The 27,105-nt window shown below is 40.9% G+C and overlaps 6 protein-coding genes across 7 annotated transcripts; 3 read left to right on the forward strand and 3 right to left on the reverse strand.

Moving 5' to 3' along the window:
- Nucleotides 1-97: 97 nt before the first annotated feature.
- On the forward strand, nucleotides 98-950 carry LOC306783539 (gamma-crystallin M2-like; the record flags this gene model as incomplete). The annotated part of the gene is made up of 3 exons (XM_079277247.1): nucleotides 98-106; nucleotides 220-462; nucleotides 675-950. The coding sequence occupies 3 exons, from the start codon at nucleotides 98-100 to the stop codon at nucleotides 948-950; spliced, it is 528 nt and encodes a 175-aa protein (XP_079133373.1).
- Nucleotides 951-3,068: 2,118 nt separating this feature from the next.
- LOC306783378 (gamma-crystallin M2-like) lies at nucleotides 3,069-26,721 on the forward strand (the record flags this gene model as incomplete). Of its 2 annotated transcripts, none has more annotated exons than XM_079276999.1 (3): nucleotides 3,069-3,191; nucleotides 26,107-26,349; nucleotides 26,443-26,721. In XM_079276999.1, 3 exons carry the CDS (start codon nucleotides 3,069-3,071, stop codon nucleotides 26,719-26,721), a joined length of 645 nt encoding a protein of 214 aa, XP_079133125.1. The 2 variants fall into 2 exon arrangements, with proteins under 2 accessions (XP_079133125.1, XP_079133126.1); XM_079277000.1 differs by lacking the exon at nucleotides 3,069-3,191 and adding an exon at nucleotides 25,977-26,009.
- On the forward strand, nucleotides 5,598-6,427 carry LOC306783042 (gamma-crystallin M1-like; the record flags this gene model as incomplete). The annotated part of the gene is made up of 2 exons (XM_079276575.1): nucleotides 5,598-6,044; nucleotides 6,152-6,427. 2 exons carry the CDS (start codon nucleotides 5,598-5,600, stop codon nucleotides 6,425-6,427), a joined length of 723 nt encoding a protein of 240 aa, XP_079132701.1.
- Nucleotides 10,229-10,975, reverse strand: LOC306783385 (gamma-crystallin M3-like; the record flags this gene model as incomplete). The annotated part of the gene is made up of 3 exons (XM_079277008.1): nucleotides 10,229-10,507; nucleotides 10,618-10,857; nucleotides 10,961-10,975. 3 exons carry the CDS (start codon nucleotides 10,973-10,975, stop codon nucleotides 10,229-10,231), a joined length of 534 nt encoding a protein of 177 aa, XP_079133134.1.
- On the reverse strand, nucleotides 13,697-19,959 carry LOC306783043 (uncharacterized protein; the record flags this gene model as incomplete). The annotated part of the gene is made up of 6 exons (XM_079276576.1): nucleotides 13,697-13,972; nucleotides 14,066-14,308; nucleotides 14,645-14,702; nucleotides 16,074-16,342; nucleotides 16,442-16,684; nucleotides 19,927-19,959. 6 exons carry the CDS (start codon nucleotides 19,957-19,959, stop codon nucleotides 13,697-13,699), a joined length of 1,122 nt encoding a protein of 373 aa, XP_079132702.1.
- On the reverse strand, nucleotides 23,313-24,057 carry LOC306783381 (gamma-crystallin M2-like; the record flags this gene model as incomplete). The annotated part of the gene is made up of 3 exons (XM_079277003.1): nucleotides 23,313-23,591; nucleotides 23,685-23,927; nucleotides 24,025-24,057. 3 exons carry the CDS (start codon nucleotides 24,055-24,057, stop codon nucleotides 23,313-23,315), a joined length of 555 nt encoding a protein of 184 aa, XP_079133129.1.
- Nucleotides 26,722-27,105: the final 384 nt, after the last annotated feature.

Genomic DNA, 27,105 nt, shown 5'->3' on the forward strand with positions numbered 1-27,105 from the left:
CACAGCCGCCCTTTCTTTCTTTCTTTATTTTTTTTTTATAAAGCGCAGTGGCTTGGCTCAGGTACAGCATTGACCGCTAATACAGTCTGATGCCAACATGGGAAAGGTAAAGAAAATGACTTTCCTACACACCTGTATTTTATTCGAGCCTCTGCTCGACGAGACATCCGCAGCTCTGTGTTGAATGTTTACGCGTCTATGCAATGATTGCTTTTGCAGATCATATTTTACGAGGACAGAAACTTCCAGGGGCGCTCTCACGAGTGCAGCAGCGACAGCGCCGACCTCCACTCCTACTTCAACAGATGCAACTCCATCAGGGTGGAGAGCGGCTGCTTCATGATCTATGAGAGGCCCAACTACATGGGCAACCAGTACTACCTGAGGAGAGGAGAGTACTCCGACAACCAGCGCATGATTGGCATGAACGACTGTGTCAGATCCTGCCGTATGATCCCCCAGGTAGGCCAGAAGGACTTTGCTTGAGATTTTGTTGAAAGATGTTGCGAAAAATAACCCTTATGGACCAATTTTATTTTCATTATTTTGCTGTTAAGTGCTGGTTTTCAGTCGGTAGGGAAGTATCTGAGTAGTGAGACACTTGAAAGTTCCTAAAATAAACCAGTGAGAGATATTATTGTGCTGCACACAGTAACAACGTTTCTTTCTGTTAGCACCGAGGCTCCTACAGGATGAGGCTCTACGAGCGCTCCGACATGTCCGGCCAGATGCACGAGGTGGTGGACGACTGCCCGAATGTCCAGGACCGCCTCAGCATGTCCGACTTCAACTCCTGCAACGTGATGGACGGCCACTGGCTGCTGTACGACCAGCCCAACTACAAGGGCAAGGCGTACTACCTGAGGCCCGGAGAGTACAGGAGATACAGCGACTGGGGAGGCGTCAGCCCGAGGGTCGGCTCCCTCAGAAGAATCACTGACTTGAACTGAAGTCCGGCTTCAATTCAATGCATCTTTCCCTGAGTTTAACTGTCTGTTTGCACAATAAACTGCTTCATTCAACATTCACGTTTGTTGTCTGTGTATCTGCCAGTTCTCATCATCTTAAAAGTCTAAATAAGGATTCATTTCTACAAAGCTTTATCAACATTTTGTCATGTAACTATTTATCCAACATAGCTCCTAGTTAGCTTCTACACTGCAGTTGAATCTCCTCTATGCTGAGGCTAAAATACCAAACAATGCACGAGTTGCGCTCTCCCACTCTGTGATTAGCTGGTCTCTAGGCTGGCAGCATTCATCCATATGATTAGTGTTCGACACAAAACAGCATAGAAAGACTAGCAGGACAGAGTGAGACAGGAAACCAACACGAACATGTGAGCTGAATGTCACGAATGCAATGAGATGAACAGTAAAAGATCAGGTTGGATCTGGTACAGCAGGAAACAGGCGCTGTTTCAAAGTTATACAACAAATAGTAGAAGCGCACATTTGTGAATGCGCAGCATGAAAATAATAAAAAAACACTCATATAGTTTTACCCAATGCGAAATAAAATTAAATGGACTCATAGGATGAATGTAAAATAACATGTAACGACTAGATCTTTAATATGGCTTTTATGAATACACCAATAAATTATGAGATTCATACATTTTCACTTTACGATTGTCTCAATGTTAAGAAATAGGAACAGAAATGTAGCGTCTTTGAAAAACATTGATTCCCAGAAATGTACTTTCTGCACACCAGAGTATCTCTCACTTTTTACAACTAAATAATATTCAACAATGATATCAAACATCAGTGACAAACTTGATAACATTTAAACACACATTTTAAGATTTTCATAACTAATACTACACTACAGGTGTATGTTTATATACAGGGTGAAAGTTGAAACAGAAAGTCTATACTATAGTTATAGAGTTCATTAAAAGTTATTCTTTTGACACGGATAATCCTCAGATACCAAATTGTGATGTAATAAATATATAAATATATTCCGTGTAGTTGTTCATCTGTATCCCAAAAATCTTCCATGATAGATGTATATAAATCATTTTACAGAGTTAAACAAACAACCTATGGAGAACACAAATGTCATGAAATAAAATAAAAGTCAATAATTGCTAAATCTGGAACAAAAATGAAGACCACGTACTCATTTTACAGCGTTATATTTTAATATTAAAGGGGGTGTCTTCAAAAAAGCCAAACAACAAAAGCTGTGATACATGAAGGGAATTGTAGTCCATTAAGTCAAAACTGTCAGCTAATAGAAGAAACATGCTGTGCTACGCCTGAATCTGGGGGTAAATGTGGTATTTGTACACGAGGTAAAAGACAAGTTTATAGTACATTATAACAATGAACAAACTAAGAAAATATTTACGTCCACTTACAGCTGCATCCCGACCAACAACACGTGTACACGTACTTATTAGCATACAGTGGGGCTGCTCAGGTAGAGCGTTAGGGAGAGTGAATACCTTCCTGCTCTGTTATGCAACATATTTAATGCAAAGGGCTGTTCCATATTGTTCTGCAGCCATTGTCCTCTGGACGTGTGGATATCGTACTAGTCTTTTCCTTTGTCCAGGCATGTCAAAAACACCAAACCCGTTAATTATTTATCCTTGTTTTTTCAAATACAAATCCATATTTCTGACCCAATGTTGTGCTCCAACAAAAAGGTAAACATGTGCCAGTAGCCTTCATTTATAACTCGGAGAGAATTTGAATAACAATACTTTGTTTGTCAAGAGGTAGTATAAAAAGCCCTGAAAACATGGGGAATCTCTCCAACGGAGACCATGGGCAAGGTACGTTCTGTTTTTCCTCTCTGCTCACATTCAGTGTAAGTCACCACGAAGGTTTTCTATTGACTCTCAGTCTGTTTCACGTTGGGCCGAATTCACATCATCTTTTAGCCGGAGCATGTCATTCCCACTGGAGCTTTTAAAAAAAAAAATCCTCCCACAGATTATCTTTTACGAGGACAAGAACTTCCAGGGTCGGAGCTATGAGTGCGGCAACGACTGCACGGACCTTCACTCCTACTTCAACCGCTGCAACTCCATCAGGGTGGAGAGCGGCTGCTTCATGATCTACGAGCGACCCAACTTCATGGGCCACCAGTACTTCATGAGGAGGGGAGAGTACCCCGACTACCAGAGGTGGATGGGCTTCAGTAGCTGTATCCGCTCGTGCAGGATGATTCCACAGGTAAGAAGCATTGCTTTTTTGTGCTTTAAAGTCTGGGATCATTTAAAAAGTCAGGTTAGCTTGACAAAGAGTTCTTGCCGTCTGAACCTTTGTGTTCACACTTGTTGAGCTCGATTTGTCATAAGACTTTGCTTTGGTCCCACAGTATCGAGGCTCCTACAGATTGCGCATCTACGAGAAGCCCGACTTCAGCGGTCACATGATGGAGTTCATGGACGACTGTCCCTGTGTGTCCGACCGTTTCCATCACCGCCATGTCTACTCCAGTAATGTTATGAACGGCTTCTGGATCTTCTACGAGTACCCCAACTACCGAGGCAGACAGTACTTCCTGAGACCTGGGGAGTACAGGAGGTACCGCGACTGGTGCGCCACCTGCGCCATCCTCGGCTCCTTCAGGAGGGTCAACGAATTTTAGCCATTGAGCGAAACCTTGCTGTAAATATCAAACACTTTGTTGATTAAAGATGTTGCATTTTTAATCTCCCTTGTGAATGTGTTGTCATTGATTTGTCAAAGTGTAACAGAGCTTCATGAAGACGATAAGAGGGCTGCCGACACTTTTAACTGTGTAGTTTGCAGATGCTGTACGTACTCTGTGATTACTGTGGGCACTCTTTTTTAATTGTGTTTACTCCTCAACTACAGCAAGAGGAGTGAGCTGTCATAACTGTACTGCAGCCGGTCCAAAGCAAATAAACTACCTGTCAAAGTGGACAACACCTGTTCAATCTTTTTTTCTGAGACATTTTTAAAAACTCACTTATGTTCACTGCTGTACTCCGTAGAATATTAATTATAAATCGTATCATAATATTATATGCTATTCTAAATCCTTACGTAATTAGCATACATTGCAGTACCTCATACTTTATTGGGAATCAAAAACTATTGATAATTGTAAATCATTTGTCTTGTAAGTCAATAGGTTTCTGGTTAGATGCCTGACATAAGATCTGTGGTAAACACAAGTTTAAGGGAATTTGAAGTTTTGGTCTACTTCATAAATTACGTCAGTAATGAATTTTGAAGCTGATGTTGCTTAAAACAGACGTTTTCTAACAAGCGTGTAAATGAGACGGCTAAACGTCTTCACGAGAACACTAGTCCTCCTTCAGCTTAGTGCTGCTGGAGTTTGTTTATAGCCTAGCGTTAGCATTGTACCTCTAGCGATTGCATTCACGATTCAAAAATCCTAAAAGAGGTTTTCATTTGTGAAGATTATCTTGCTGAGCAAAACATGTCAGTGGAAGAAACGTTTGTTTGCAACGGCACTTATCTTCTGCAATAATCCAAAATACAATGGAACAATCCCATTTACGTTTCTGTGGAGGGAACCAGTCCGATGCTAACTTCCAGGTTGGCCTACAAATCATTCCCTATTTGAAATGACCAATTCCCTGCACACTGCAGTCTTGCAGAAAACGTTGTTGCCATCCACTTCAATCCACCTGCTGGTTTATGTTTTTTCTCCGAACTAAAGATGTTGGTGCGTGATCCCTCACTGGCTTGCCACTCACAAAAACGTTGCCTCATCACTTCATATCAGCTGATGTTTCTGTTTCTTCAGTTTATGTCACACATGTCACACATGTCATGATTTAGTGTGTTTCCAGGTTGTTTTTATTGATTCACCAACTTCTCCACTTCAGCCAAACAGTGAAAACTTTTCTGCAATATTTAAACTTTATTTTAAATGTTAATTTCAGGCATTTTATGCACAAATTGAAAAATGTGCATGAAAGAAGACAATATTCTGTACATTCACATCTATTTAAGGTATTCACATAAATGTATCTTCTTGCCTTTTTAACAATTAGCAATAAGAATTCAATGCTACTCTCAAACAATAGTATACTGTGATGAGTATTATTTTCATTCAGTGCTGTTTTTATCTATTTTTCTAAGTAATGTGCATTCGTTTGGATAAGTGCAGTTTGTACATACCACAATACATGCAGATCTCATGTTGCTTAATTGCCTTTTAAATAAAATCAATTTAAGTAAGAAGCAGCATTCTGTTAATTTACCACACAGGATTTGTTATCAGTCAACTTTGTGCAAAGTTACAATGTCAGTATGTTAAATTCTTTATTCTGAATATGTGTACAGGTTCTGGGTTTCTCGTAGGTTTGTCACAGATGTGGCCCACTGTCCATTCTTTCCATCAGTGGTGATCTGACCATATGAGGAGAACCTTCTGACTGAGAATGGAACCCACACAAAGCTCATGCTTACAGTGGACAATGGAGATGACGGCTGCCAGAAATGTATGGATGGAGAACCATTGTTACACATTTATAGACCCCGTTCAGCAAAAGTCATAGTGCTAATTCATCAGCTTTGCACATTTGAATAACAACACATCATGTCCCCTGGGGTTTAGTATAAAAAGGCCCTGGAGTCATGGAGCTGGCAGAGCAAGTTGAACCATCCACCAGGAACAACCTAAACCACCATCATGGGCAAGGTAATGGGATGTTTGCTTGTGTTTTGACACGAAAAAACCTGTGTTTACACAGGAATATACATACAAATTTAAGCCACACGCTGATACGAACACTATCTCACACACAATCTTCCCTCTGTTCTCCATTTCAGATCACCTTCTACGAGGAGAAGAACTTCCAGGGTCGCTCCTATGACTGCCTGAGCGACTGCTCCGACATGTCCTCCTACCTGAGCAGGTGCCAGTCCTGCAGGGTGGAGAGCGGCTGCTTCATGGTCTACGAGCGTCCCAACTACATGGGGAGCCAGTTCTTCATGAGGAGGGGCGAGTACCAAGATATGCAGCGCATGATGAGCATGGGAATGATGTTCGACTCCATCAGATCCTGCAGGATGATCCCCAACGTACGAGACCTCATCTATACATCCCTTTCATATTTGATACATTTAAACTTCGTTTTTAGTACTAAAATGTGTGGCCATACTTACATCTTTACTGTATTGTATTACAGCACAGAGGCCAGTTCAGGATGAAGATCTACGAGAGGGAGAACTTCGGTGGCCAGAGTCACGAGCTGATGGAGGACTGTGACCACATCATGGACCGTTACCGCATGAACGAGTGCCAGTCCTGCAACGTGATGGACGGCCACTGGCTGATGTACGAGCAGCCCCAGTACAGAGGCAAGCAGATGTACATGAGGCCCGGAGAGTACAGGAGCTTCAGGGACATGGGCATGAGCGGCATGAGGTTCATGAGCATGAAGCGCATCACTGACATGTGCTAGACTTCTGTATTTGACTTCAGTAAATAAAATGTGTAATTCATAATGTAGCTGTGTTGTCAAGCAAGCGTACTTCCTTTTTGTGGTTTGTCCTGAGCTGTTGAAATAACTTATCCAATCCCATCACCACAATTCTACACAGAGCATTGATAGTAACAAGATTGCTTGCATAAAAAAATATATTTTCTCTTCAAAAAGTCTAATAAAATAGTAAAATATTTACAAGACAATATCAAACTTAAGAGGAAACAAAACATTTAAAAACATAAATACAATAAAAGAAATCTAAAATGAAATACAATAATGGGCGTAAAGAATTAGAGGAATTCATTTTTTGTTCAAAGATATCAACACTTCACTAACATTTTGGCTAAATACACAACTTTGTATGTCACTAGCATGGCTACCTTTTTATATCTGCTGCTCAAAGTCGTGAGTTACAGACATTAAAGCTCGGGTCGGTAACACTGGAGAAACTAAGAGTACGTAGAAACCCAGCCCAGTGATGCTAAGCCTTTTTCAAGCAGAAGAGAGGATTTCATTTGTTGATTGTTGTCGGGATGGAAATAATTTCAACAAAAAAAACCACACTTGGTTTCGAAAATACATCACCCACTCCAGCATTTCTGTCCATCCATATTTTGTAATGTTCTCATCTCAGAAAAGAAACCTCTGTTAGCTCAGACAAGAAAATCAGCTCTTAGCATCTAGCAAGAGGTGCCGAAGCACCGCTGCGTGTTATTAGCTGTTTACTTTATATGGTTAATAACTGATACATTCTGTATTTGCTTCAGCATATTTAGGAACAGGTATATTTTGAGGAAACAGTACGATTTTGATGCTGACTTTGTGAATAATTAAGAATGAGTGTAGCTGACAAACAACAAGAATTTCATTCGTGCTAACGTTGTGAGTGAGCTGCTGTGCTTTTAACCCACGCTGCTAATCGACAGTTTGGAATATACACAGCTCACTTCTCACTACCTGTAGAGGTAACTTTGTGTAGTGTGGCTCAGTGTTACTGCTACTAGCTGCTGTTTTTCACTGGATCATCAGCCATGTTAGCTATTGTCAGCCAACAGATGTCTATCAAAGTGTGACATAAAGTACGAGTTCCACATACAAATCTACCCCGAAACATGAGTTTTATTGGTTTACAGCAAGTTGGTTTATTTCATATTAATGATAGCGTCCATATATAAGCAACACGAAAATGGCATTGGATGTTGACATTTCTGAACCAAAAACATTTCATATCTGCTTTGTATCCGTGTAAAATGACTGGTTAGGTTTATGCAACCAAACTACTAAGTTAGGTTACAAAAAAAGATCAAAGAAGTTAGTGTTTAAATAGCAATGTAAAAATGTAACAACGTAACGTATAAACATAACTGGCATGTATAAATAACTGCGTTTAACAGATGTTCTTACGTGGCAATATGTAACAATCTTAACTACATTACCCAATAAGCAAGTTAGGTTTGACTTTGTTTCACAAAGGACACGAACAGAGGTCTCCTGGGTGAAAGCCCTGTGTTTGTTGGATCCATTCAGCGCATAGATTTTCTCACTTATCAGTCGTCATACCACGTAACTTTCGATAACTGTCACCGGACATTCTACATTGCTTGCTGTCATTCAACGTATCCGTGGTTTGAAGAAACGCACAATGACATTTTTTTCCTGGCAGCTGGGTTGATATAAGCTATCATGACATACAGCTCAGGATGGATGAAGTGTTAAAACAAGTAATAAATAGATGTATTATGTATATTCTGTCATAAATAGAAACAATGGTGCAGTCTGTTTGAGTATGGTAAAAGAAAACGATTGGGAAAGACTGTGGTACAAACATCTTATATAATAGTATGTTTATAACCTCTATGATGTTTTACTAGTAATTAAAATATTTATACATTTGCTGCACTCAAAGGTCATCCAGTTACTGCTGGACTCTTCTACATTTACATATCGTGTTAGTTTAGTTTATTATCTGTTATAAAACCACTACAAAAGGGGCTATTTGTTAACTAAACTCTTGTGACTCCCACAAAATGGTTATTGTTCTATAAATTAAACTCTGGCGAATGACAAAAAGACTACTGGCAAAACAAAAATGGCGTAACTTTCCCCATTGTGTGTCACAATGTGTCTGTAATGGGCGAGCGTCGCTCTTGTACTTTCTCAACACAAACAGTAATGTGAATCAATTGTTTTGAACGTCAGCCTTTTTGAAAAGCTGGAACAGATTAAAAACGACAAAAGATGTATATGTCTTTACTTGTCAACAGTGTGACCGGCCTCATAACCAGTTCATTATTTCTTTGTGAAAAAAAGCAACTTAAAGCTGAAATGTTTTCCGTACGACTTAACTACGACTACTTCACAGTTATACCGTATTATAAGTACAGTAATGTGTGCGATCAATCTTATAAGATAATAAATAGTGTGATAGGTGAACAAAATGTTATTGGCAAGAAAATGATATGCTTTGAGAATCAAATGTAGGAAAACAGGTTCATTTACTTTTATTCACTTTTGCAAAAGGTATGTATACAATACATACTTCGCGCATCGTTTTCGAAATGACTCTTTCAAACCGTTCAAAAGTTATGGGGATACGTGCCAATATCAGCCATAGGTCACGACAAAAAATATTGGGTAAAAAAACTTACGTTTTGATGATTTTATGGACGAAAAACTGATCTATTCCAGCGGATTTTGGTGCAGCTGTGTGCCCCATCTTGTGGTCCGTGTCTGTGTCTGGTATCAACGCGCTGGCTGACTGAATGAGGAAATGGCAGGCGAAACTGTGAGCTGGACCAATCCATGTTGGGAAGGGGGTTCGCCCAGCATTTTCCGATTTTTAGTCAGTAAAAAGACAAGGAGATTGTCAAACACACCAGCGTGGCTCCCGTTGGACTATCCCGCATCGAAAAATGTGTTTTCTTGTGAAAATCGAGCAGGCAGAGCCCATTTTACAGTCATACAGACACAAATTATGATTCATATATTTTTATGATTGACAGATATGACATTCATAACTGCTCAAAATTATTCCAAATGGTGTCAAACTGCTTTATTGGGATTATTGAACACTCTTAGTGATAAGACAAGTGAATATATAGTTAATATTTAGTTATATACTGCATAAAATTTGAATACAGCAATGCAACCAAATGCTTCCAAAAATGATAATTTAGCATGCCTTTGCTTGGTTTATGCTGGCCTGCTTCACTCAATCGAAGTCAAATCAGTTTTAGAGACTGTAAAACCGGTTGTGCTATGACTGTGGCTATGTCATTGAAATTTTTAGGCTTTATTTCAAGTAATATTTTAGACACAAGTGCTTTTTTTCAGGCGAACCTGAAACTTTTTAAATTTGAGCTTTGCCCATGTGTATTTGTTATTAACCAGTAACATACACACAATTTTACAGATATCAGCACATCTCACAAGTGTTACCTGTATTATACAATCAAAAAAATATTAAAATAGACCTTGTAGTTGCAGAAATACACTCTCTTTAGTATGGGTATGCAATTTTCGAGCAGAGGCCTAAAAATAGGGGCAGTGTTCAAGAGGAACCAACTCATACGTGTTGCCATCTGATGGTGGTCAATGTAGAGTCCATAAAACCTAAAAACTAAAATATATATTCTTTTGGTGTATCGTTTTTTTTCTTTACCATGAGTTTAGGTTGTACTTTATCACTTTATCACTCAATAAAAAGTAACGGAGGGAATTCATTTAAAAGAGAATCACTGGATTTTATTTAAAATCTTGCTTCTGTACATTAGTGCTCTAATAACAGGAATCCATGATGCGCTTCATGCTCATGAACTTCATGCCGCTCATGCCCATGTCCCTGAAGCTCTTGTACTCTCCGGGCCTCATGTACATCTGCTTGCCTCTGTACTGGGGCTGCTCGTACATCAGCCAGTGGCCGTCCATCACGTTGCAGGACTGGCACTCGTTCATGCGGTAACGGTCCATCATGTTGTCACAGTCGTCCATCAGCTCGTGACTCTGACCACCGAAGTTCTCCCTCTCGTAGATCTTCATCCTGAACTGACCTCTGTGCTGTAAATTGAAGTGAAAATGAGTCACTGAAATCCTCCTTCAAAAGACGTAATTCGGTTCAATGTAATCTCATGTGTAATATCAAATAAACAGGAAATGAGTTACAGTACCATGGGGATCATGCGGCAAGACCTGATACAGTCACTCATGCCCATGCGCTGGTAGTCGGAGTACTCTCCCCTCCTGACAAAGTACTGGTTCCCCATGTAGTTGGTGCGGTCGTAGACCATGAAGCAGCCGCTCTCCACCTTGCAGGAGTGACACCTGTTCAGGTAGGAGGACATGTCAGCGCAGTCGCTGCTGGTCTCATAGGAACGACCCTGGAAGTTCCTGTCCTCGTAGAAGATGATCTAGAACAAACAAGAAACCACAATGATGACAGTGTACAGATTGTATAAAGTACTTTCTTTTTAATACATCGTCAACCTTAATCAGACTAAAAGCTGTACACACCTTGCCCATGGTCATGGCTACAGTTACTACTGTTTTGGCTCTAAGGTACTGCACACTTTTCTCGATGTCCCCCGTTGCTTTTATACCTGACCTCGCGGCCAAACGATACATGACCCCATTGTTCAAATTCCTGACAGAGCAACACGGTGCAGAGGCCCCCGTGTACAGTTCAATTCAAAGTGCCCTTGATCGTGATTTGCGGTGGTTGCATTTGTGAGAGGAGGCCCCCCCGCATTGCATTGTCTGCGTTGCTGAACAGAGGACGTGTTTTCCAAAAAACATGCTGTACTTTTCTTTGAAGGGCTCATTAAATATGTCGCCTCTGGTCTAATGTTTTTCATGGGTAATATAAAATACACCAGAGGATTCTTTTCCTCCCCCAAAAAACTGTATTGTTAGCAGTGAACAAATGCACAAGTTCCTGGAGCAGAATAAACTGTAAAAAACAAACAGACATGCTGAATGAATTAATACTTATGAATGTTGGCTTTTATATCGAAAAAACAGAACATGAGAGCCACATGACATATTTATTTGATTTCTGAGATGAAACCTTATAACAGTCACTATGATCCACCAGGAAATATGTTGTTGTTTTCATAATATTTCAAAATGAAAGTATCTTGTCGTGAATAGCTGTTGATGTTTTGTTTTTTATATTAGGATGATCATTTACGTGTTTACGTACAATATTTAAGTTATAGAAAGTGGGAGAATCTTATGTCCACCGCTTATCAAACATGTACTATTTATTTAGTTTATTTAGAATTAGTTTATTTTGGAATATGTTTACTGTTCATTTTATTTGTTCTACCCAATCTACCACTTCATGATTAGAATAATAGTACCTCATGATGTATTCTATTTGAATCCCATGAGTGATGGATGATAATGAATGCCATTTTTTGAATACTGGAGCGAACAAAACCAGCTGACCTTTTTCTAACAGTCTTTTATTTATTTTTAAACACAAACTTCAAATAATGTACAGGTGTATGTATATGTTTCATTCTCATAAATAGTGGAAATTTAATACATTAAAACAAACATGCCGTTGTCTTTTCAAACATGGCATACAATTGATCACATTCTTTTGTTATAATAGTAATAATAATAAAACTAATAATTTTATCACAACTTCAAATGATGCATACAAATGAATTTGGGGGTTCATCCCTTTACAAAAAAACAACTCTAAAGTTTGTTTAAATAACCACTTGAGTCTGCTTTACTTCAAATGAAATAGATGAAGTTTGTAAAACCAATTGATAATTGAGAACACACAACAGTCTTGCATTGACAAATGTTGGTAACCACATGTACCTGTTGGTCACAGGTGCAAGATGTCCTCTCACTTATGTAGCAATATGCAAAAAACACACATCCCTATTGTCTCTCTGTTATTAAAATAAAAAGAATACATACATATCATAACCTGATGAGTCTGGAGTAATACAGGCTGAGTTTCACTCACACACTTTATGCATCTTGGACATATTAGATATCTGATATTTTAAAAAACACAGGTGTGAATGCAACAAAGTAGCATTTGTGACTCATTGTTATCATCACAGCCCAGGCTCAGAGAGCTGAACAAAGAAGGAGAGCCCACACGATTTATAGTCACTTACTATTTGGAATTGAGACAATAACAACACAATCTGTAGTCTGTAAATCAGCAGTGGGTGCAATGCAATGCAGTGAGGGCAAAACCAGAAGAGCAGACGATGATTGTGAGAGAGAGAGAAACAGACTGAGGACCCAGTCTCAATCCTAGGGCATCGAACACAAGACCCTCAGCGTCTGATACCGACGCACAAGACATCTTTTTTAGCGTCTGTATGAGACACGGCAGGCTTTCAAGCAACTACCATGTAAACCCACCCGCGTCAGTATTTGATGCTTTCAGAAACTGCTGCGTGATGACATAGTACAAAGACCAAAAAAGTGAAACACCACCCAGGGCACGTGGGTCAAACAAACACAGGACTTTCACTCAGGAGACAGGTGTTCGTGTCCCAAAGTGTTGTTTGAGCTATCTTGAAGTGACGTTAGTGATGTGACGTGTTCTCCATACGGTGGTTTTGTTTAAATTCACAAAGTTAACCACGTTTATAGCGACGTACTTTTCTGGAGAATATGTGCTGCACATAGATTGTGCCTTTAACATCTGAATCAACCAAATACTATTAATATTAGTATCAGCACACAGTATTTGATTTTTTATGTGAAAAATGACCTAACTTCTCTAAACTTACCTATTATACTCAAAGCTACTATTTAAAATATTTTTAATTTATTCTTAAATCTTGAACTACAGAATCAGAAATAACTTTTTTTTACTAGTACTACTGCAAACGAATCTTTTTTTTTTACTGAATCATTATTTTTTTTAAATGCATTTCTTGGTACCTATACAATAACTTCAATGTACAGAATAGGAATAGATGCATTTTCCTTTATGTCTTCTGATAAACCATTATACATTGTGAATGATAATTATGAATGTGCAAGAACTTCTTTTGGTGATATGAGGTTGTAAATGATGGATATGGAGGATATCAGAGGCAATCAATGAACTATAGATATCTTTTTATTTTCAACCGTTGCATTCAAATGATGCAACACACACAAAAATCTAATTTATAAAGTACCAACAATGAAGATGACATAAACCGCGTTATGTATGGACATTCTTTAATTTTTGAGTTTTGTTTAACACATCAATTTGTAAAGTTAACAGGAGTCAGTGATGCGTCGAATGGAGCTGAATCTCATTCCATCGTATCCCATCTCCTTGAAGCTCTTGTACTCTCCGGGCCTCATGTACATCTGCTTGCCTCTGTACTGGGGCTGCTCGTACATCAGCCAGTGGCCGTCCATCACGTTGCAGGACTGGCAGTCGGACATGCGGTAACGGTCCTGGATGTTGTCGCAGTCGTCGTTCAGCTCATTCATCTGACCGCCGAAGTTCTCCCTCTCGTAAATCCTCACTTTGTAGGACCCTTTGTGCTGTTAAAAGTAAATACATAGCGATGAGTCATTTTGAAGGAAACTTCCAATTAGAAGTAATTTGAGGGATGCAGAATTCCCTGATCGTCGTACCATGGGGATGTTACGACAGGACCTGATGCAGTCACCGAAACCCATCATGCGCTGGTAGTCGGAGTACTCGCCCCTCTTCAGGAAGTACTGCTGACCCATGTAGTTGGTGCGGTCGTAGACCATGAAGCAGCCGCTCTCCACCTTGCAGGAGTGACACCTGCTCAGGTGGGAGGCCATGTCAGCGCAGTCGCTGCTGGTCTCATAGGAGCGACCCTGGAAGTTCTTGTCCTCGTAGAAGATGATCTAGAATCCAACAGAGCAGCCACCCCAAGTTGAGTATCACACATTGGGACAGACGGGCACCGATATCAAGCCTGATGTAAACAGCTATCGTTATGGAATAATTATCTTAGTGAGGTAGCAGCGCCAAAAGAAGGATGCCTTTCTTTGCACAGTAATGTACAACATATAAATACAGCAAAGCAAAAACTTTACAAGAGCAATAGTTGTAGTAGAATATCCACGAAACACTCACCCTGTCGTGCATGGTGGCTGTTACATTGAGTGATGCTATAGCAATCCTATCCCGGATTGAAGCCTTTTTTATACCTAACGTGGCATCCAAACACTCAATGGCACCATTGTGTAGAAGTCATGAGTCAGCAGCATGCGATGTTGGACCCTCTGTTCGTGAATGCTGATGGGAACGGGTTATTATGCATCCTCTCACAGGCTTTATCAATCTAGATCAAACGGCTTCTGTATCTGTCGGTTAAATGTGTGATTACTTTGACGATTAGAATGATTGAACTCTTCTTTTATTTTATTTACAAGTAACATACCCGGGGGGGTTGAAAGTCTGAATCATCTTTAAGGTATAGTGTGGATTTATTCTGTTTCTACAATTGTTTATGCTGGACTGACACAAAACACTTTTTCAAACAGTAATGTAACCTGAAACGTCGATGATCTCAAGTGCTCACACAAAAGGTGCTGAAGCTATTTTGAAATGTGTGCATGATCTCTATGAAGGATGCAGGTAATCACTGATTTACCATCATTATTTGTTTTATAATCATGTTATCTGCTCGTTTTATAATTGGAATTATTTGTACACAACTAACTAATGCTTGTTGTTGTCAGCTGCTTACATAATTACAGTAGTTGACCTTTGTGCAATGCATGCATCATTTACATACAATGTACTTTGTATATTACATGGTGGCGTAATTTGAGTGCAATATGTGTTGTCATATTTATACATCACTACCAAGACAGACACAGAGTAAATAGTGAACTATACTGTACATTGAAATGTATTGTTTGTACTTGATTATCGTGAGAGACTCTTAACTGGCTGTTGTTCATACTCTTTATATCATGTAAACTGTTGTTTTTATTGTATTTTATGGTGTCGTCTTGGCCGAGTCTGTCTTCAAAAGAGATTTCACTCACAATGAGACTTTGACCAGGTTAAATGAATGAAAATAAAATAATACAATAATGATGATGAATAATAAATATAGGGAATATTGAATAAGAGCCTCACTCAAACTGTTCCAGGGCTGAAAACTTCATGAATACCTACAAAACAAAGTGGATAGGATCTCCCAGAATCTCACAAATGTTGTATCTCATATATAGAAAGAATATACATAATACACCGTTTGTACAGCTTCATAACATGTTACTCAGACTAAAAATATTTCAGATGCTTCTGAAATCTTATTCTGATTTGCTTAATTGTGATTTTCTAAACAAATGTTTGTTGTTTCTGTCGCAGAATATATGTATGCAGAATGAAATATATATTTCTTTATTCTTCAATGTTTATCTGATGAAGTATGGTTTTACAATGTGTTGTGTCTGTGAAATCAACATTTATTTTTGTATTTAAATTTCTTTTCATGTCTGTTAGAGTGATACGTTATTTTCTGTTAAGTTGTGAACATGCTTGGTTTGAATACCTCTTTATATTTGGATTCTCATTAGTAAAACAGGAAGAAAAACAAGCTCAATTTTTTGTTTTATCTTTCATATTTTATTTCAAAATGAAAATGTCTAGCACATGTCAGTGATGCGCTTCATGCTCATGAACCTCATGCCGCTCATGCCCATGTCCCTGAAGCTCCTGTACTCTCCGGGCCTCATGTACATCTGCTTGCCTCTGTACTGGGGCTGCTCGTACATCAGCCAGTGGCCGTCCATCACGTTGCAGGACTGGCACTCGTTCATGCGGTAACGGTCCATCATGTTGTCGCAGTCGTCCATCAGCTCGTGACTCTGACCACCGAAGTTCTCCCTCTCGTAGATCTTCATCCTGAACTGACCTCTGTGCTGTTTTGGAGAGATTTAAAAATATATATATATTAACATCAAGTTTTGTGGGGGTTGTAACCCGAAGTAGAATCATGACGGATGCTGTTTTAAACCTACCATGGGGATCATACGGCAAGACTTGATGCCACCACTCATGCCCATCATGCTCATGTAGTCGGCGTACTCGCCCCTCCTCATGAAGTACTGGCTCCCCATGTAGTTGGTGCGGTCGTAGACCATGAAGCAGCCGCTCTCCACCCTGCAGGAGTGACACCTGTTCAGGTAGGAGGTCATGTCGGAGCAGTCGCTCATGCACTCATAGGAGCGACCCTGGAAGTTCTTCTCCTCGTAGAAGGTGATCTGAAAACAAGGGATTAGTTTATAATTTGGGTTGTCAGTAAATGCATGGACATAATTGGACATAAGTCTTCTGTTTAAAGTGCAATATTTGTGATTAATGTCTGAAATGATCCAGGTGCTTACCTTGCCCATGCTCATGTCAGTGGTGGTCATAGTTGTAGATGAGCTGCTGCTGTTGCTACTGCTGCACTGCTGTCCTGTTTGGTTTAACCCTTGCTTTTATAGCCGACCAAACCCTACAGATTCAGTGGCCCCCTATTGTTTAAACCCCTGACCCAGCAACATGGTATAGAGCAGCGTACAGGCCTGTGTTACTGTGTTGCATAATCACATGACTGGCCCCTCGAAGACTTTAGAAATGTCACCCTTTTGACCGGGTTACACAGAAATCAGCGTTCGACACAACAGCTGATATTTTTACCCCGTGAAGTGTATAATAGTTAACAACAACCGATGCAAACTTATAATGTTCCGACAAAAAAGACGGCCATGTCAGAATTACTTTGCACTGTCTCTGGGAGTTCGACCAGTTCTACAACGCATTCCGTGTCGTTGACCAACAGAAGCGCAGAGCGACAGAACACTGCATCATAATTGCTGAATCCATCTAACAATTAACCAAAATTGAAGTGGACTGACCTAAATTGTAGATAAAGGTAATGTAATCTTGCTGTTAACGGTGTACGAAACAGAATTTTTAGCTCAGTGATTGGATGTGTTTTACCAAAGTGGTTCTTGGGAGTCGTGAGTAAAACCAACAAGCATAACAACGTTAAGTGTTATTTCATGACATAAAATTGTTACTATGTGACATTAACAACAAACATTAGCTAGCTCAAGTGGCTACCATTAGCTACGTCAGTGGTTGACCGCAATTGCCACTCGGATGTTTTATTCATCAGCAACACCCATTAGCAGGTTATTTAGCTAATTAATGAATGTGCTTGTAACAGCTGGGAGTGCAGGTAGTAGGGGAAGGACCGCTCTGGATGTTGGCAATGAAGGCTGGTTGCTAGAAGGCCGGAGGGGAGGCTGGTTGCTAGAAGGACGGAGGGGACGCTGGTTGCGAGAAGGATGGAGGGGAGGCTGGTTGCTAGAAGGACGGAGGGGAGTCTGGTTGATAGAAGGACGGAGGGGAGGCTGGTTGATAGAAGGCCGGAGGGGTGGCTCGTTGCTAGAAGGCCGGAGGAGAGGCTGGTTGATAGAAGGACGGAGGGGAGGCTGGTTGCTAGAAGGCCGGAGGGTAGGCTGGTTGATAGAAGGCCGGAGGGGAGGCTGGTTGATAGAAGGACGGAGGGGAGGCTGGTTGCTAGAAGGCCGGAGGGGTGGCTGGTTGCGAGAAGGACCGAGGGGAGGCTGGTTGCAAGAAGGCCGGAGGGGAGGCTGGTTGATAGAAGGACGGAGGGGAGGCTGGTTGCTAGAAGGACGGAGGGGAGGCTGGTTGCGAGAAGGACGGAGGGGAGGCTGGTTGATAGAAGGACGGAGGGGAGGCTGGTTGCTAGAAGGACGGAGGGGAGGCTGGTTGATAGAAGGACGGAGGGGAGGCTGGTTGATAGAAGGACGGAGGGGAGGCTGGTTGCTAGAAGGACGGAGGGGAGGCTGGTTGATAGAAGGACGGAGGGGAGGCTGGTTGCAAGAAGGCCGGAGGGGAGGCTGGTTGATAGAAGGACGGAGGGGATGCTGGTTGATAGAAGGCCGGAGGGGAGGCTGGTTGATAGAAGGCCGGAGGGGAGGCTGGTTGCAAGAACGATGGAGGGGAGGCTGGTTGCTAGAAGGACGGAGGGGAGGCTGGTTGATAGAAGGCCGGAGGGGAGGCTAGTTGCAAGAAGGATGGAGGGGAGGCTGGTTGCTAGAAGGACGGAGAGGAGGCTGGTTGCGAGAAGGACGGAGGGGAGGCTGGTTGATAAAAGGCCGGAGGAGAGGCTGGTTGATAAAAGGACGGAGGGGAGGCTGGTTGATAGAAGCTTCTCCAGCTTCTCCAGCAACTAGTCCCTGCTAAAGGGGTGACATTTCCCATATTTGTTAGGCGTAATAAAATATCTCATGCTCACTTACAAAGCAAATTTCCTCCAGTATTTTTGATTGTGATTTTTTTAAGTTTGTCTTTCTAATCATCTGCTGATACGGGGCAGGTGCATTGTGGTGTGATGCCGTCACAAGATGGTCTCTAGCTCAAGTTTGGTTTTGAACTTCAGCATTACTAGAACTTTTACATTTTCCTTACTTTTCAATGGTAAAATTCCTGTAAAGTGTTTATGTAATGCATATAATGTACAACTGTTGGAAAATGCTTTGAAAATGTATAAGCCTAATATTGATTTCATTGTTCCATTTAACAATGAAATGAAAAGCTAAATTTCTCATCATATTAAAAACATCAGGTGAAAATCTACTTGGTGTCTAAAATGTTAAAATATATCAGATTTAATGACACCGTATATATTTTTTGTTGTAATAATTCAATGAAGCAGTTAGGCAGTTGTTAGAGTCCAGACATTATTTATTCAATGGCATTTGATTTCGTGAACATTTAGTAGTAGGAATCCATGATGCGCCTCATGCTCATGAACCTCATGCCGCTCATGCCCATGTCCCTGAAGCTCCTGTACTCTCCGGGCCTCATGTACATCTGCTTGCCTCTGTACTGGGGCTGCTCGTACATCAGCCAGTGGCCGTCCATCACGTTGCAGGACTGGCACTCGTTCATGCGGTAACGGTCCATCATGTTGTCGCAGTCGTCCATCAGCTCGTGACTCTGACCACCGAAGTTCTCCCTCTCGTAGATCTTCATCCTGAACTGACCTCTGTGCTGTTTTGAAGAAACAAGAGAAAAATATTGATTATTTCAGAGCTAAAAAGGTATCACTCAAGGATCAACTTTTAAAGTCTGTTTTAAACCTACCATGGGGATCATACGGCAAGACCTGATGCAGTCCCTCATGCCCATCATGCTCATGTGGTCGGCGTACTCGCCCCTCCTCATGAAGTACTGGCTCCCCATGTAGTTGGTGCGGTCGTAGACCATGAAGCAGCCGCTCTCCACCCTGCAGGAGTGACACCTGTTCAGGTAGGAGGACATGTCGGAGCAGTCGTTCATGCACTCATAGGAGCGACCCTGGAAGTTCTTCTCCTCGTAGAAGATGATCTGAAAACAAGTGAATTGTAATGTTTAGAAATAAAGCAGTGAGGTGAATATGGTGACAGTCATTTTTGCTGATTACAAAAACATTTTTAAACATTACCTTGCCCCTCATGTTCATGTCGGTGTTGCTCATGGTTGCTGTAGATGTGCTGTTGCTGACCTGCTTGCCTATCTGGTTTAACCCTTTCCTTTTATACCTGACCAAGGTAAAGAATCAGTGACCCCTCCCCCTCAGAACCCCATTACTCAGCAACTTACTATGGAAGCCAACAGAATACAGAGGTTTTGTGCATTTTTCAGGGGCTGGGTGCCTTGTAGTCCATGACAACTGACACTGCATCTGTGATGCTTCACGAGGTCCTGACAAAAAGATTCCACGTGTTGCCACGTTGACCAATAGGAGCACAGAACTGATAACACGGTAAAGAGGGATGATGTTGGTGTTGCTCAGTGGAACTTTGAAAAATAGGTCAGTTATGTTGTCTTTCATTTTTTATAGCTTTTACAATCTCAAGATTATCAAACACAACGCTTCTGAAGCCATTGTTTGTTAACATTCTTGTTCTCGGAAGTCAGTCCCAAACACATCTTTCCCTTTATTAGTCCCACAGTTTGGAAATTTACAGGATTACAGCAGCATAGTGGATCGCCCAAACAAGAGACAGTGAAAAACAATGTATAAAAACAAGTATTACAAATAAGTAAGTCAGTAATAAACAGTAAGGAAAATATGCTAAGTAATCAAACTTAATCACAACATAATCACAGTGGCGGGCCGTCAGGGCCTGAAAGGCCTTCTCTGCTGGCCTAAACAGAATCACAAAGCTATATATATAAAAAATTAAATCAAAAATCTATTTCATAATTTAATAATTTTTCTTAAATACACAACATGTATTGTAATTTATAAAAATATTTTTCCCATTATCTTATTTTCTCATTGCACAGCTACTGTCTTCCTCAGTTGCTCTGCTTCCAGTGCAGCTTGTTTTAAGTAGAGCTTCTATCCAATCAGATCTCACCTCTCTGTCTCTAGGTAAGAACAGAGCCAGAGGCCTGCAGACTCTCACCTGCAGCCAGTGCAGATTAAAGTAAATGGGGACGATATTGTTGATTGTCATAGTGTTCAACCAATCAGATCTTTAGTTTGACATGTTGGGCGTATTCTTTGACGTGTCAGCGCCTGCTAGCCGGCCTATAATGACGTCAGCTTTACATGCCGCTCAGTGTTCATCTGTAGCTTTCCCGCTAGGTGCAGTGTGCTGTGATTGGTCAGTGGGCTATCGTGAAATGAAACTTAACAGCCAGCAGAGGCTGATGGGTAGTGAATCACATCACGTGATGCAGTTCAGCCAATAAAAATGCATTCTGACCAAGTGAGCTGCACCATGACAGAGAGTGCTAAGAGGAGGAAAGACATTGCAGAGCAGTACATTCAATGTTCAACTTGTGAAAGTAAAATCCTATGATACTCTCTTTGGGTTGCGGCTTGTCATTAAGGAATAAGATAGTTACTCTCTGGGGCTTTTATTTTGAAAGCGTTGGACTTGGTGGGCGAGAGAGGGGGAGAGGTGACATAATCATAATGTTTGACACACAGAGGTTTTTAATTAACAGAGGTCTAACAATGCCTTTGACTGAATATCTCCAAGTCATGCGTGTGCGTGTGTGTTTGTGTGTCAGTGTGTAGACAGACGGAGAGAGAGAGCGTGCGTGTATGTGTGTAACTGGTTGCCATGGTGAGGACGCACCTGGTTGGACAGGCAGACTGATTAAAAAACGTTAAAGTAAACTGATTTTGAACAAAACTCCTGCCTCCTTTTAACAAAAAGCAAGAGTCTGAGTGACAAAATATTGGTAGCATGAGAGAGATAAGACTCTGCCGAATGCGGTGATGTGGTTTTTATGTTTGTGGTGTTAAAAATGTGAGCTCTACAGCGATATACAAAACTGGTACCGTCTGCTTTCTTTGAGAGATGAGTGGTCAGGTTTAACATGGAGTCTAATGGAGCAGTTTGTTGGAGTTCATGTCGCTCTGCGGCTCTTTGAGCCAAATGTGTAAGTCTGTTGGATTCCAATGACATCTGCATGCGACCAGCACAACATTTCCAAGCTTTTTGGCCAAAAATTGTGAATAAAGAGTAAACATTGTGGGAGCTGGAGCAACTTGTTCGTAAAAATCACAGAATACTTTTCCTGCTCTGCTCCACTCTGACAGTTATGTCATCACTCTAGCGCTGAACATTCCGTGTAATACACACCCATTATAAAATCTGAAATGGACCCAAAATGTTTCTGAAACTTAATCTGTGACATCATGAAAACTGTGCTAGCTATCAAAATGCCCATTTGGCTCAATAAAGTCCAGCGTTTTGTCAACGTTTTAAACTTCAAATCATTGTTCTACGTTAATATATCACCAGTCAATAGCCCAAAGTTAAGTGTTATTTTTAGCTCTCTTCACGCCATTTTCGGGAAAACCACTGGGCTAATCTGTCTAGAAAATACATAGCACACTATTTCCGATCAGGCCGCATGTTTTGATGTATTTTTTGCGCAGGTGTTGGCAACGCTGTGTGAGGAGAAGCGCGGCAAACTTTCTGCCGGTTGAAGATTATTATTATTAAGCCCAATGGATTATATACAGTGTGCTTTGGCACAGGCAGTTTACTGCCTTTGTGCTACAAAGCCACACTGAATGACTTTATTTATATGGCACCTTTAAAAACAGAGTTTACAATGTGCTTTGACAGACAAAGCAGCAAAAGCTGTTGTTGATAATATCCGCAGTGTTCCTTCAAAATACTGGAGAAACACTAGTGTCCTGAATATTTTAATAATACTAAAGGTGTTGTTATGGCCATCTATTATAATTATTCCAAATGGGAAGCTTGTATTTTCCATCAGTTTAGTACAGCAGATATGAATCTAAATACTTTAATACCCACATGTGCCTCAGCCAACATTCGTACGGAGAAGGAGCCAGTCGAGGTCGGACATCAGAGCTGACGACACAGCGAATCTCAATGCTTCATCATTGCAGAACAAAACACTGCACCATAATCGCGGAAATGTTTTAGGTCACTTCATGGTAATCTTAGGCTTGTACTTGCTGCTAGCAGTGCCCGAAAACAAATTGTAGGCTCAGTGGTTGGACGTTTTCTGACCAAAGAGGTCGTTTGGAGTCGTAGCTGTTTAAACTGACTACTGATATTTAAAAAAACAATGCATGAATAGAGAAGTAATTTTATGCTAGGGGGCATAAACAACAAACCTTAGCCAACATTAGCTTTCTTAAGTGGCTACCATTAGTTAACTTGTCATCTACAATTTGACAATTTAGATGCCTCACTTGTTTATTTTGATTTCATTGTCAAACCTGTGATTATCTGTAGTGCAGTGTTGTGACAGTTGGGCAATAAGCTTGACAAAAAGAAGTGCAGAAATGATTCATTTAATTTGCATTTGGAAACATTTCGTGAACATTTAGTAGTAGGAATCCATGATGCGCCTCATGCTCATGAACCTCATGCCGCTCATGCCCATGTCCCTGAAGCTCCTGTACTCTCCGGGCCTCATGTACATCTGCTTGCCTCTGTACTGGGGCTGCTCGTACATCAGCCAGTGGCCGTCCATCACGTTGCAGGACTGGCACTCGTTCATGCGGTAACGGTCCATGATGTGGTCACAGTCGTCCATCAGCTCGTGACTCTGACCACCGAAGTTCTCCCTCTCGTAGATCTTCATCCTGAACTGACCTCTGTGCTGTTTTGTAGAAACAAGAGAAAAATATTGATTATTTCAGAGATAAAAAGGTATCACTCAAGGATCAACTTTTAAGGTCTGTTTTAAACCTACCATGGGGATCATACGGCAAGACCTGATGCAGTCCCTCATGCCCATCATGCTCATGTGGTCGGCGTACTCGCCCCTCCTCATGAAGTACTGGCTCCCCATGTAGTTGGGGCGGTCGTAGACCATGAAGCAGCCGCTCTCCACCCTGCAGGAGTGACACCTGTTCAGGTAGGAGGACATGTCGGAGCAGTCGTTCATGCACTCATAGGAGCGACCCTGGAAGTTCTTCTCCTCGTAGAAGGTGATCTGAAAACAAGTGAATTGTAATGTTTAGAAATAAAGCAGTGAGGTGAATATGGTGACAGTCATTTTTGCTTATTACAAAAACATTTTAAAACATTACCTTGCCCCTCATGTTCATGTCGGTGTTGCTCATGGTTGCTGTAGATGTGCTGTTGCTGACCTGCTTGCCTATCTGGTTTAACCCTTTCCTTTTATACCTGACCATGGTAAAGAATCAGTGACCCCTCCCCCTCAGAACCCCATTACTCAGCAACTTACTATGGAAGCCAACAGAATACAGAGGTTTTGTGCATTTTTCAGGGGCTGGGTGCCTTGTAGTCCATGACAACTGACACTGCATCTGTGATGCTTCACGAGGTCCTGACAAAAAGATTCCACGTGTTGCCACGTTGACCAATAGGAGCACAGAACTGATAACACGGTAAAGAGGGATGATGTTGGTGTTGCTCAGTGGAACTTTGAAAAATAGGTCAGTTATGTTGTCTTTCATTTTTTATAGCTTTTACAATCTCAAGATTATCAAACACAACGCTTCTGACGCCATTGTTTGTTCACATTCTTGTTCTCGGAAGTCAGTCCCAAACACATCTTTCCCTTTATTAGTCCCACAGTTGGGAAATTTACAGGATTACAGCAGCATAGTGGATCGCCCAAACAAGAGACAGTGAAAAACAATGTATAAAAACAAGTATTACAAATAAGTAAGTCAGTAATAAACAGTAAGGAAAATATGCTAAGTAATCAAACTTATTCAAAGATTTAATAAATACAGTAAGTGTGAATTTAAGTATGAATATGCTTGGATACGTGTTTTGTTTTTGAGAATCAGCTAAAAGTGTGAATTTTAGTTTTATTTTAGCTTCAAAATAAAAGCCCCACAGAGTAACTGTATCTTAACATTAAGCTCAGAATGAGGTTCATGTTAACAAATGTTAAGTTCAAGTCTTTCCATCACAAATACAGAAATGTAATTTTCAAAGGTATGTATCTCAAACAAAGATGTATATCTCCAGTACAGAAATGACGGGAGCCATTTGTGGACTGTCCATCACGAACACAAGATTCAATCCAAGAGTATAAATCTAAAATGCAGAAAAGAGAGAAGCAATATCTCAATTAAACCTCAACGATACAACCGGCAATATTGGTGTGTATATATATTGCGACGTCTCCGGGCAGTAGCAGCTGAATTTTCTAATTATTATTATTATTATAAAACAAGACAATGTAACATATGATATTCATTTAAATTTGTTTAAATTTGTGAACACTAAACAGTGCCTCATGGGATAGTTGACGTCTCCAATAATATCAGAATCATGCAAACATAATGTTTAAACTAAAATTCACACTTTTAGCTGATTCTCAAAATCAAAACACGTATCCAAGCACATTCATACTTAAATTCACACTTACTGTATTTATTAAATCTTTGAATAAGTTTGATTACTTAGTATATTTTCCTTACTGTTTATTACTGATTTACTTATTTGTAATACTTGTTTTGATACATTGTTTTTTACTGTCTCTTGTTTGGGCGATCCACTATGCTGCTGTAATCCTGTAAATTTCCCAACTGTGGGACTAATAAAGGGAAAGATGTGTTTGGGACTGACTTCCGAGAACAAGAATGTGAACAAACAATGGCGTCAGAAGCGTTGTTTGATAATCTTGAGATTGTAAAAGCTATAAAAAATGAAAGACAACATAACTGACCTATTTTTCAAAGTTCCACTGAGCAACACCAACATCATCCCTCTTTACCGTGTTATCAGTTCTGTGCTCCTATTGGTCAACGTGGCAACACGTGGAATCTTTTTGTCAGGACCTCGTGACGCATCACAGATGCAGTGTCAGTTGTCATGGACTACAAGGCACCCAGCCCCTGAAAAATGCACAAAACCTCTGTATTCTGTTGGCTTCCATAGTAAGTTGCTGAGTAATGGGGTTCTGAGGGGGAGGGGTCACTGATTCTTTACCTTGGTCAGGTATAAAAGGAAAGGGTTAAACCAGATAGGCAAGCAGGTCAGCAACAGCACATCTACAGCAACCATGAGCAACACCGACATGAACATGAGGGGCAAGGTAATGTTTAAAAATGTTTTTGTAATCAGCAAAAATGACTGTCACCATATTCACCTCACTGCTTTATTTCTAAACATTACAATTCACTTGTTTTCAGATCACCTTCTACGAGGAGAAGAACTTCCAGGGTCGCTCCTATGAGTGCATGAACGACTGCTCCGACATGTCCTCCTACCTGAACAGGTGTCACTCCTGCAGGGTGGAGAGCGGCTGCTTCATGGTCTACGACCGCCCCAACTACATGGGGAGCCAGTACTTCATGAGGAGGGGCGAGTACGCCGACCACATGAGCATGATGGGCATGAGGGACTGCATCAGGTCTTGCCGTATGATCCCCATGGTAGGTTTAAAACAGACCTTAAAAGTTGATCCCTGAGTGATACCTTTTTATCTCTGAAATAATCAATATTTTTCTCTTGTTTCTTCAAAACAGCACAGAGGTCAGTTCAGGATGAAGATCTACGAGAGGGAGAACTTCGGTGGTCAGAGTCACGAGCTGATGGACGACTGTGACCACATCATGGACCGTTACCGCATGAACGAGTGCCAGTCCTGCAACGTGATGGACGGCCACTGGCTGATGTATGAGCAGCCCCAGTACAGAGGCAAGCAGATGTACATGAGGCCCGGAGAGTACAGGAGCTTCAGGGACATGGGCATGAGCGGCATGAGGTTCATGAGCATGAGGCGCATCATGGATTCCTACTACTAAATGTTCACGAAATGTTTCCGAATGCAAATTAAATGAATCATTTCTGCACTTCTTTTTGTCAAGCTTATTGCCCAACTGTCACAACACTGCACTACAGATAATCACAGGTTTGACAATGAAATCAAAATAAACAAGTGAGGCATCTAAATTGTCATATTGTAGATGACAAGTTAACTAATGGTAGCCACTTAAGAAAGCTAATGTTGGCTAAGGTTTGTTGTTTATGCCTCCTAGCATAAAATTACTTCTCTATTCATGCATTGTTTTTTTAAATATCAATCGTCAGTTTAAACAGCTACGACTCCAAACGACCTCTTTGGTCAGTTATGTCATCACTCTAGCGCTGAACATTCCGTGTAATACACACCCATTATAAAATGTGAA

Source organism: Melanostigma gelatinosum (assembly GCF_949748355.1).
Source record: "Melanostigma gelatinosum genome assembly, chromosome: 10".
NCBI lineage: Eukaryota > Metazoa > Chordata > Actinopteri > Perciformes > Zoarcidae > Melanostigma > Melanostigma gelatinosum.